Here is an 11,162-nt window from a genome sequence, read left to right as displayed (position 1 = left end):
ATCCAAGATGACTCTGAGCTCTAGTCTTGGTGGGCGGAAATTCGTGACGTGGGGCATGGTGATAAGAAGAACGAACCATGGTGGCCTAAGATGCAAACAGTCACTGAGCTCACCGAATCATGTACCATCATAATATGGCTAGCCTCAGCATTTCATGTAGAAATTTTGAGGTAATCTTCTTCATTATTGTTTTTCCCTATGTATTTTATTATTGCATTCTTTACGTTCTTTTCAATGTTATCATGTCAAATGTTTAGCAGAAAAAATATGTGAAACAAAGCTTTTAATGTCATTGAATTCATTCTGAGGGGGGGGGGGGTGTTCTTTTTATTGTGTTTTGTAGAAGCATGGTAGCACATAGAGGCTGAAGTCCCAAATAATCAGTGGCCAATTGTATTGTGGTTGCAAGGCGGATGTAACAATGTAAGTACCAATTTTCATATTATTTTTATATTGATTTGAAGCCTACAAGTTCTATTCTACTTCGTTTAACAAAAGTCGGCCTGTTGTTTGTGATAAGTCAATGTGCTTTGTATACCAATGTAGAGATTTATAACTAACTAGATATTCATAGAAGTCTCCTTTATTCGCTCGATGGATTCTTGCAATGATTCTATGTTTTGGACGTTGAAGTAACGGAAATTGTTAATCCCTTTAATCTCAAATCTGATGCTACATCGAATTACTCACTCTTCTATGATTTCTTTGGATTTTATTTCAGTTAAAATTAATTACAACTTACTTCTGTTGTTTGTGATAAGTCAATGTGCTTTGTATGCCAATGTAGAGATTTATAACTAACTAGATATTCATAGAAGTCTCCTTTATTCGTTCGATGGATTCTTGCAATTAATGATTCTATGTTTTGGACGTTGAAGTAATGGAAATTGTTAATCCCTTTAATTTCAAATCTGATGCTACATCCAATTACTCACTTTTCTATGATTTCCTTGGATTTTATTTCAGTTAAAATTAATTACAACTTACTTTGTGAAACGTTTTGCCTTTCTATAGGATATAAAGAGGATCAACCTCCAGGCCAACTGGAATCTAAATGTGTGAAAGGGTACTGTTGTGAGATTTTACAAATAGCTAATCAATGTTTTTTTGTTTAGTACACTATTCTGGGATCTTGGCTCCCACAAGGTAAATGTGTTAATAAGTGTTTTTGATCATATTCTATCTCTTTCGACCAAATATGATCAAAACACTAAGTGGTGACGAAAGAGACGAAGAACGTAGAAAAATAGTTAGAAAAATGATGGTGATCGGGAGAATGATGAGACTGTACCTTGCGGTTGCCTAGGTACTCAAATTATCAATGGGATCAGGTCTCAAGAACGTAGTTCTGTATGAAAAATAGTTTGGTATTTATATAGGTAGAGTAGAGAGTCATTGTAGCTCAAGTATCCTTGTATCTTAAGTAATTGTGATTGAATATAACTCTCAACTGATAATTATCTCTTTGATAAGAAACGAATATGGACATAAATTAACGTACATTAGTGGCAAGTCATGTGGCTAAGGTTCAACCTTAGACACATGAGTTAATGGGCCTGTACATTGATCCATGGTATTGCAAATTGGGCTTTAGCCCTGTCGATTAAACGAATAAAATAGAGACCCCTACTAATGGACGTTTGCCACGTAGGTGGGGGTCGAAACACCGCCCTCTCTTTGGCATGCGAACAAAGTTCATATGGCAAAGAAGAGAAGAAAAATCAAAGAAAAAATGGAATAAAAAAAGAGTGAGCGGAATGTATAACAAAGTGTCGTGTGAACATAAACGATAGAAAAATAGACAGTCGGGAAAAATTCGTGAATTATCGAGAACGAAATAATGTCAAACGTATATAAGACACAATATAGTTAAATAAAAGATGGCTAAAAATGCACAGAAAAAATAAAGATGCCTAGAAAAAATTGCAAAAGAAATTGATTGTCGAACATTGTACCGAACGCATCACGTAACAATACGAAAGTTGATTTCGACGACGCATGCCAACGGAATAACGATTTTAGGATTAGACCGTTAAAATTAAATATAGGGGCAGTTTAGTAATAATAGAAAGAAAATGAATTTAACTACGAATTGGATTCAAAGGTTTCGGATTAGATAAGAATGTGGACTAGATGAGAATTAAGATTAGAGACGAAGTTGGATTAGAAAAGAATCCCTACCAGCAATGGAAAACCAGCTTGACAAAACCTTATATAAGTGCTGGCGCAGCATCATAAGGCTGAGTGATTCCTTCTGATAATTCAAAAAGCAAATCCCAATTCAAGAAAAGACCTCGACGTTCATCCAACAGACGTGGTCAAGACTCTTTGAAGTCGCAGAAAGCTTGTCCTCTTCCGCAGTATTGCCGCTCTAGAACGCTCTGTGTCATCTTCGCGTTGACTAGCAGGTACATTCTCTCTCCATCAAACTCTGCTTATATAGAAACTTGTGTCGGTTTCCGGTTAGGCTTAGGGGACAAGGCTGGCTGACAAAGCAACAGGACCTTTGGTGGCAGAACACACTAGCGACTCACGTTCGTTCTTGCCCCATATCTATCGACGTAGATGGTCTGTGCAGCAAGTGGGAAGCCGGTACCACCAATCCCACAAGAGAAGTTTGCTTCGTTGTGACAGGCCATCGGTACGTGCTCTTGCCATGAAGCTTCGTGTTAAGGCATTGTACGTGCTGTTGCCATGAAGCTTCATGTTAAGGCGTTGTCCGTGTTGTTGCCATGAAACTATGTTTATGAGGTACTCACGTGATCCAGATATCAGAGTTTTGCACGATCAAATATCGCATGTCTCTGCTGAGTATCTTGTTTCTGAACTCGTGTTTGTTCTGTGATGGCGATACTTATGATGGCGCCAGTATTCAAAAAGGACTTGAGATCTCTACAACCGGGTACAGAGATCATCTCTGTAATCGTGTTATCTCGCCGTTGATCCGAATCCGAGATGTGTGTGTGTGCCTCGATACCTGTGTGTGCGCCGAGATACAAGATGTGTGTGTGTGGTACAGAGATCAATCTCTATACCCGGATATAGAGGAACTGGTCTCATTCAAAAACTAATATTTGCAAACACGATATGGTGCAGCGCCAGCAAAGGAAGGGCACCGTACCTGTGTCGCACTGATTTGGCCCGGTACACCCTTGTGGAATTAGTGAACCCGGTTTTTGAGCTATCTAACCCGTTTTTTTTTGTTTTTTTTTGTTTTGTTTTGTTTTTTTGTTTTTTTTTTTTTTGTGTTTTTTTTTTTTTTTGCCGCAGATAGAAACAACCGTATTATACGGGTGAAAGATAATCGAGAAAAAGAAGACTTTATGATGATCATAGACTTGGTGAGGTGGAAAGAAGGTGATAGATACAACGAATACACGAAGCCGCGGCGAAGGTCACTTAAGGAATTACAAAAAATATTAGTACTCGAGAGATTTGAGATGGACGAAGTGTATGAATTTGAAACGAAAGTCAAAGAAGATGAAGTAGTAATGGATTACTCACAATTAAGTTGCGGGAGTGCAATTTTGTTGAGCAAAGAAATTGCGCAATTATTATAGTGGTGACAAATTGCACCGGGACAACTGCCAATCTCGTTCTGGTTAATCTTTACGAAAGCGCACCGTTTACAAAATGAATTTAACAGAAGATTCGGGGATCAAGAATTCTTTGCGTTGATACAACTGAAAGCCATACTTACGAAAGGGTATATAAAATTTGAAGTTGAATTCAAGAATCCAAACAGAAGATTTAAAGGGTTCTCAAAAATATATACCGGATGGGATAGATTTTGTATACGCTATGAGGAACTGGAACTGGCCGAGTTTAAAGTGCCGAACAAATTTCGAGGTAAGCCAAAACATAAGTATTGAAAATTGTACTACGAGTAAATTATTGACTAATATGAGTTATTTTGTGTCTAACAGACAACACGAGTATACTACTAGAAATTAAATTGGACAAGGAAGTGGAGAAAAACCTTTATTTTTTCTTTAATGAATGTTCGGACGAAAGATTGGTAGATCTTAGCTACTTTGATAATATTGTTGATTTCAGAAACTATGGGGGTATCGAACGACGGCCTGACAAGTCCAGGGAGACACATAGTGAAATGGAGAACAGGAGTAAGAGACTAAAAAAATGCAATATTTGGCAGCGATAGCGATAGTGAAAAAGAAGAAGGAACGGAATTAACAAAATGAGAATTATTGTTGAGCTTGCCAAGCACAAATAAGCGAATTGTACAAAAGAAAATGTTTCATCAGAAATAGGGCGAACGAAGACCAAGAGAGACAAACGATGCGACAATGTATGATGCCCCGAGGGACGAGACTACAATGCACAAAACAGTCCATACGAAATATAAGGCGTTCTTAACACAAAGAAGAAAAGGTATGTGTCGTAGAAAAACATAGATATGTAAAACGGCCAGGGAGATGTAATATATCGTTTTGCTTTGGTATATGCAGGAAAAGAATAGCTGGGAATAGAACGAAACAGTGATACTTGCAAAAGATAGTATAGCGAATAACACAAAGTTGGTGAGAGAAAACAAACGGCAAAGCAAAATGCAGGAGCAAGTAATCCTACGACCACTGGCAAGTATTGTTAGGGGTAATACTACTCATGGAGGAAAACCACAGAATCTGTTAACAGTAAGTTGACCGTTGAATTTTATTATTGTGTTTGGACGGTAATGAAATTCGTGTCCAACACTAATCTAATGAAATTGGTAGATGAAGCAGAGATGCTCAAGTCTGGAAGACGAAACGAAGGTATCGCCAGGGACCACGCCAAGTACCAAGGACACTAGCAAAAACTCAAAAAAAAAAAAACAATGAAAAGAATATGTCCAAGCCAAAAGAAAATCAAGAATCATGGTAAAAAAGAAAGAACGATGAAACGAGCGAGATATTGTGGGAGAATGTGGGGCAGACAAACCAAAAAATATTGGATAAAGACAATGTGTCGTGTCCAATGGAGGGACTCGAAAAATATCGAAAATGTGACTAAAACACAAAGAATATCGGAGAATATGACAGAGCAGTGTCAATGATTTTCGACAATATGAACCAGGTATGTCTGTATTTTTTATCAGTTATTGTAAACTTGTGATTAAATATGAAAAATGGATGAAAAAGTAGATATCTTCCTACCGCAGGTTAAAACGGCAGTAGTACGGGCGAAAGAAACACTACACCAGAATTGTGGATTAAAGACGAACCTATAAGACTGATTTTACCGTCCTTAATAAAGTACTTGTATACCGGTCGTACACTCTTCAAAACCGTCGCAGGGACAAAGTCCAGGAAGTCCAGGACTCTTTAAAGATTTGACCTGGTCATAATAGAAAACATGAAACCCAGCCGTCGTAGTCCCAAACATTTTTCGTCGCCTTCCAAAATCCCCCATTCTTTGGATCCGTGTTTCTGCTTCACTTGAACCTAAAAAAAAATCCTCGTATGCCTTTCTGTCTGTGGAAGCTGCCCCATAATCCCTTGATTTGGGTGAAGAAGCATTCTTCTCTCATGGGGATCGATTCGGAATGGAAGAAGAACCATTTCAAAATCCTTTATTTAGCCCTAGTTATTCATCCAATGAAATCGTTTCAATCAAAATTAGTACATTCCCATTTATATTCCTCTTTCTGAAAACCTCGTCTCAAAGCACGCAGCTGTCCACGGTGAAGCTCAATTCCAACGCCCCACTATTCTCAACTCCTTAAAAAAGGAGCAGCTTCTCGAATGCTGTTTTTCTAAAATGCTATAATTTTGGAGCAGCAGCCACCGATGAAAGATTTGTTTCAAGAACGTGTCGGATAGTTGAGTCAAGTATGCGGTATGTTGGATTGTCAATGGGGGCGATGAAGGTAAAGGTAAACTTGCCCATATATATTTTGGCTGCTCATTTCGACGCCGTTGCTCGTTGTCAGGTATATATATTGTTGAAGGCAGGAAACGCTTATCACAAATATAGGGTGAAGAGGAACTGTTGGCCCAAGGTCCGTGGTGTTGCTATGAATCATGTTGAGCATCCTCATGGTGGTGGTAATCACCAGCACATTGTGCATGCTAGTACTGTTCGTCGTGATGCCCCTCCAGGACAGAAAGTTGGGCTCATTGCTACTAGGGATCGGTCGCGTCTCCATGATCAAAGCTTCGCTACTCTTCGGGTAAAGAGAAGGCTTAGATATTATGCGTTCGTTCTCAACTTCTTCTTTGGAAGTGATCTGTGTCAGACATTTGTTATTCACATTTTGAGAAAAAAAAAGGTATATATATTGTTATTATTATTATTTTTCTAATTTATTGAATTTTTTAGTGTTTTTCTTTTTATCTATATTATTTATATTAATATTGTCATTTTAATTTTAGTATGTAAGTTGGGATTATTTGATTGGGAAAATGTAGTCAACGTAATCGTGTTGTCTAAGGTGGCCCTTAAGCCATTGTCACAGGAAGACCAAGATGTCAGTTGGGAAACCAGAATGCCTCGCTCATGACAAAATAGCTCAATGACTCTATCTCGGGGCAAGAGTGTAACTACATGTAAATAAATTTGTAAAATGCATAGTGACTAAAGGTAGTGATACAGTAAGACTACTAGTGTGTTCTAAGAAGAAGAACTATGGGTTGTGATAGAAGGCTTTGGTATATTGAAATTACGAGTAGTGAAGGAGCAATATAGAAGTATAATATGTTGTGTAATTTACATGTAAAGGACCGAGTCATTTACATGAAATAATGTTAATTATTAGGTATATACACTTTATAGGTGCTTGTTTATATATCTTATGTGGAAATGATGAAATGAGTGTTTATATATGCTTAAGTTACAAATCTTTTTCAGCTCTTGATGTCATCTAGTCTTGAGGAGGGATCATAGGAAGTGTTCGTCTTTAGTTGGTGTAACTGTCAGGCATTGTTAAGATTTAGTCTAGTAATTATACATTCACATTATTCTTGTACAAAGTAAAATGAAATTAGTGGAAGTTCATTGTTTCGACATTTGAATAGTAAATTCCAGAGATTAGGTTGGGCTCGATTCAATTCTACTAGCTTTAGTCCCTGCTTTTTGTTTTATGTTTGCTATCTATCTACTGATCTACAAACACGAGTCCTTATATAAATTCAAAAGGATTATGGCACGTTTTAGCTAAAGGAATCCCAATTATTTTTTTTTAGCTTTTGGATCATTGCATTTATGTACTTGTTTCTCAATTTGTTTAGTATCTTATTGTTGATATTCATGTGTCAGGGTGCTGGTATTCAAGAACTAAGGTTCTAGCTGCTTTCAAATCTATCTTTTTGGCTTGTTTAGGCATGTGTAAGATGTAGCTTGGCAAAGTATATTAATCGGATCAAATAGATTGGTATTAATTTTCATAGTACTTACTTTGTAATTGGCAAACATGAGTGTTGTTGACAAGTGCTGCCTACGTGCATGTGCAATTAAAGCAAGCTGAATTCTCCAAGTACACTAGGAACCTTTCCCCTGCAAGTTGCTCTATTTTTCTCTTAGGGCCCTCTTGGTATGTTTATGTTAAGTATGTCATCCATCTGATATGCCTTGACGGCGTTTATCATAATACATCAGTTCTCAAACCTCGTTTATGTCAACTTGTTCCCGGTATGTTGCCAATATCTTTCTCTGCATTTTCTTGTTTTCTTATGAACTTATTTCGGTGATTTATCTTACATCGGTACACATGACGCATTTACATTGAATACTTTTGCAAGAAAGGAAAGAAAATTCGGGTTTGGACACACTTTATGTATAAACCATCCATGGCTTAAAAATATCTCGAGTTTAATTAATTTTCCATTTTTCCTTAATCTTATTGTGCGCAAGGTTTTACTTTTAATTTGTCTATTAGATAATACTCCCAAGTCTAGGAGATGCCTTGTGGTTTTAGCTTGCTTAAATACTAAATAGTTTTGGATTCTTTCCAATTTAATTAACAAATCAAGCAAAATACACCTCCTCTGGTTGCAGTTCAACGTGTCTTGATAGAATAGATAGTAGGGGAAACACATGAGTAGGAGTGGAGTGGAATTTCATGTCAAGGATGGTAACTTGGTGAGTACGTATAATGTATTTGTGATCTCATTAAACCAATGCAATGTATGTTTTTTTTTATTCCTCAAGAAGATAATCAACTTTTTTTTCCCTGTTTTGACACATACCTAGGATAAAAAAAAGAATGTGGTATATAGGATATAGGATATTAATCTATAAAAGTGTAGGTGGAGTTTTAATTGTGTGGTTCTTGTTGAGTAGAAGAATGTGGATTGATTTTGTTTGTTTGCTTTGCAATGATGCCTGCTGATTTTGTGTTTGTCGTTTCTATTTTTGATGAGCTTGACTTTGTGGTCGATTGCATACTCTGAAGCCTTTGTTACATGAAAGACATGAATATGGAACAATTGTTAGTGTCTCTTATGCGAGTATAATTGTTTGTTCTGTTCTTAACTAAAATGACAATTGATTTTCTTGTTATATTTGTAATCTAGCTAAAGTTTTTCCTAGTTACAATTTTGTTCTGACATTACTTTATGATGTCGCAGCTTCGGGACAAGTCTTGGCGTTTATTCCACTTTGATCTTTCTAATATTACTTGGATGAGCCGTATTGGTTATTCTTGGCTCAGCCATCTCCAGTGTTTTCAATAAGATGTATGGATTCCCGAGGATTACATACAAGGATCAGGTGAGCAATCTCATCATTCAACAACTTTTTCTTTACAAATTCAAGTGTAGTATATGTTCTTTCAAATGCATCGAAGTCCAGCTCTGTTCATAACAGAGCAAAAAAAAAAAAATGGCAAGGCCTAGAGACAGGATAGAAATGCAAGTATTTGATGGTCACGAGCATGCTTACTCAGCTAAATTTTGGTTAGGTTATAACTGGGTCGAATTTTGGACTTATGAGAGGTGTTGTTTCTATTGCTTTAGCTTTTAGTCAGGTATGTTGCTAGAGAAATAATATCATTGAAATGAGGCAAGTCTGATACTCATCATTTATGCAAGTTTTGTTTTAGTAAGTTAGTAACAACACTACTCTCTATCTTTGTCTCTACAGTATACACACTCTGACGTACCATGGGATTCTGTTCAAGCAACAATAGTGACAGACACCATTATTGTTGTACTCTTACTACACTGGTGCAGGTTTTGTCATCTGGAATGATTGCTAGCCACCTCCTTGTTGCAGTTGCATTTTATTGGAAGGTTAGTCGTGTTGTGTGCACATTAGACTCTTCATTTCGAATCATGTATTTATATTGGTTGCGAATCTCGAGTGTTGGCATTTGAAGCTTATATAGTTCTGCAATTCCCAATGTTTAGAGTGGTTTCTAAGTATTATTCACCCTTCCTAACCTAGGCTGTTGTGGAAGAAGGTTCTCGTTCCTATGGTGTCATGGGTATACTGTCACTAGTGGGACTTGTGGTATGAGCTTGCTCTCCGAAATTCTTAATATTGCTTAATTATTGTTAATGGTGTTATATCACTTTTTCCTGATGATGAGGTTTTTTTAGTTCTTTGTAGTGTTCTTCTCTCTTGGAATTAGAGCTATTCCATGGGTTATAATGTCTGAGGTATGCTCTTTATATCAGAACTTCTGATTTCTCAAATTTTAATGGATCCCTTTCAAAGCCTGAGAAAAATATGGGTGCACACCTCCAGAGGTCCTATATTTCTTTCTATTCCTTAGATGATTGCCTCTCCATTCCTGGACTGCAACATTCTATTTTTATTTTGTTAGACACTTTAGTGTAGGACATGATTTAAAGTGGTAATGTTTTATATTTTATCCTCAGCTCCAGTCACTTGGCTTTGTCCTTAGTAGAAATAAAATTGACAGTAGAGTGCATTATTCTTAATGTGGCGTTGGCTCGTTGCAGATACTCCCAATTAATATCAAGGGCCTCGTTGGTAGCATAGCCACACTGGCCAACTGGCTCGTATCTTGGTTGATAACTATGACATCAAACTTGCTTCTACATTGGAGTCAGGGAGGTGTCCCCCCACCTTTCATAGACATCAGATTACTTATTGTATCTATCTGCTGCGGCACATCTAAAATACTAAATAAGCTTTATTTGTGACAGGGACTTTTACCATTTACACAGTTGTGAGTGCTTTTACTGTTGTGTTTGTGGCACTGTGGGTACCCGAGACTAAAGGTAGAACTCTGGAGGAGATTCAATGGTCCTTCAGATAAGTTTCGCCTAGGAAGATTTTTTATCTCAATATTTATTCTACATTCCACTTGCGAATGCCCGTCCGAAAGCAAATTGTAGCATTATCTGGTGGAATCATTTTTTCTGAACTTGTGGAAGAGCTGGTTTTACCCTCATGAAAGATTGTGCGACTCAATGAAAGACCAAATTGCATAAAGGTGATGAAGATAGGAATTTCAAAGCACAAATTGTTTTTTTTTTCTCATTATGTTTTTATTATGCCTTGTGTATTTTAAAAGCCTAGTTATTTATTGGCAATCAACAGCTTGAAAACATTGTAAATTTTGGAAAACCAATGTATAATATATTAAATTTTGAAATGTGTTGTTTTAGTATGTTTGTGTAATTGATTTTATGATATGAGAATCATGGAGTATTAGTAGTGGTGTCGAGGAAAAAATAGGTTCTATCAAAAAAATTAATTATTTAAAAAAAAATACTTTAAACAAATACGACGGGGAATACTATCGTTACTTCCTAAACTTAAGACAAACATTTGACCGGTTCGTTCAAGACATTCTAGATTTGAAAATATGTAGTTCCAGGAAAAAGGAAATTTGCGACGGTTTTGGATGTCTTATAATTAACGACGGCTTTAAGTGTCGCACACCCGTCGCATTTCTAATTTGCTTTACCACGCATTTTTCCGTCGTTAATATTAACGACAGGGCTATTCGCGACAAACTCTAGGACACCATTTCCCGTCGTAAATCTCAATTTAGGACGGCAATTGCCGTCGTTTTTGGCTTTTTCTAGTGTAGTGAAATTCACGGAAAGGTCACGAAGAAAAAGTTTTGTTCCGAATGAAGTCAATGCCCTAGAAGAAATAAAGAAAGTGAAGATACTCAACCGAAAATTGGAAATAGCAAACAAAGCGTTAAGCGGAACTAATCGAGAGTTAGAAGAAGAAAACAAAGA

The 11,162-nt window shown here is 36.9% G+C and overlaps 1 protein-coding gene across 1 annotated transcript; it reads left to right on the top strand.

Annotated features, from left to right (window-relative positions):
• Nucleotides 1-307: 307 nt before the first annotated feature.
• Nucleotides 308-10,564, top strand: LOC147479547 (sugar transporter ERD6-like 6). Its single transcript, XM_086577959.1, has 8 exons — nucleotides 308-423; nucleotides 8,568-8,709; nucleotides 8,900-8,965; nucleotides 9,082-9,230; nucleotides 9,385-9,450; nucleotides 9,540-9,599; nucleotides 9,906-10,020; nucleotides 10,113-10,564. Exons 4-8 carry the CDS (start codon nucleotides 9,102-9,104, stop codon nucleotides 10,223-10,225), a joined length of 483 nt encoding a protein of 160 aa, XP_086434085.1. The 5' UTR covers nucleotides 308-423; nucleotides 8,568-8,709; nucleotides 8,900-8,965; nucleotides 9,082-9,101; the 3' UTR covers nucleotides 10,226-10,564.
• Nucleotides 10,565-11,162: the final 598 nt, after the last annotated feature.

Source organism: Coptis chinensis, chromosome 8 (assembly GCF_015680905.1).
Source record: "Coptis chinensis isolate HL-2020 chromosome 8, ASM1568090v1, whole genome shotgun sequence".
In the NCBI taxonomy this organism is placed as follows: domain Eukaryota; kingdom Viridiplantae; phylum Streptophyta; class Magnoliopsida; order Ranunculales; family Ranunculaceae; genus Coptis; species Coptis chinensis.
Note: the sequence above shows the minus strand (reverse complement) of the source record. Positions and strands in the feature narration are given on the sequence as shown.

Excerpts from the sequence above, each read along its gene's own strand:
- LOC147479547 (XM_086577959.1), top strand. The coding sequence starts at position 9,102 with ATGGGATTCTGTTCAAGCAACAATAGTGACAGACACCATTATTGTTGT. Across the intron at positions 9,231-9,384 it reads CAGTTGCATTTTATTGGAAG|GCTGTTGTGGAAGAAGGTTC; the intron begins GTTAGTCGTGTT and ends TTCCTAACCTAG. Across the intron at positions 9,600-9,905 it reads CATGGGTTATAATGTCTGAG|ATACTCCCAATTAATATCAA; the intron begins GTATGCTCTTTA and ends GGCTCGTTGCAG.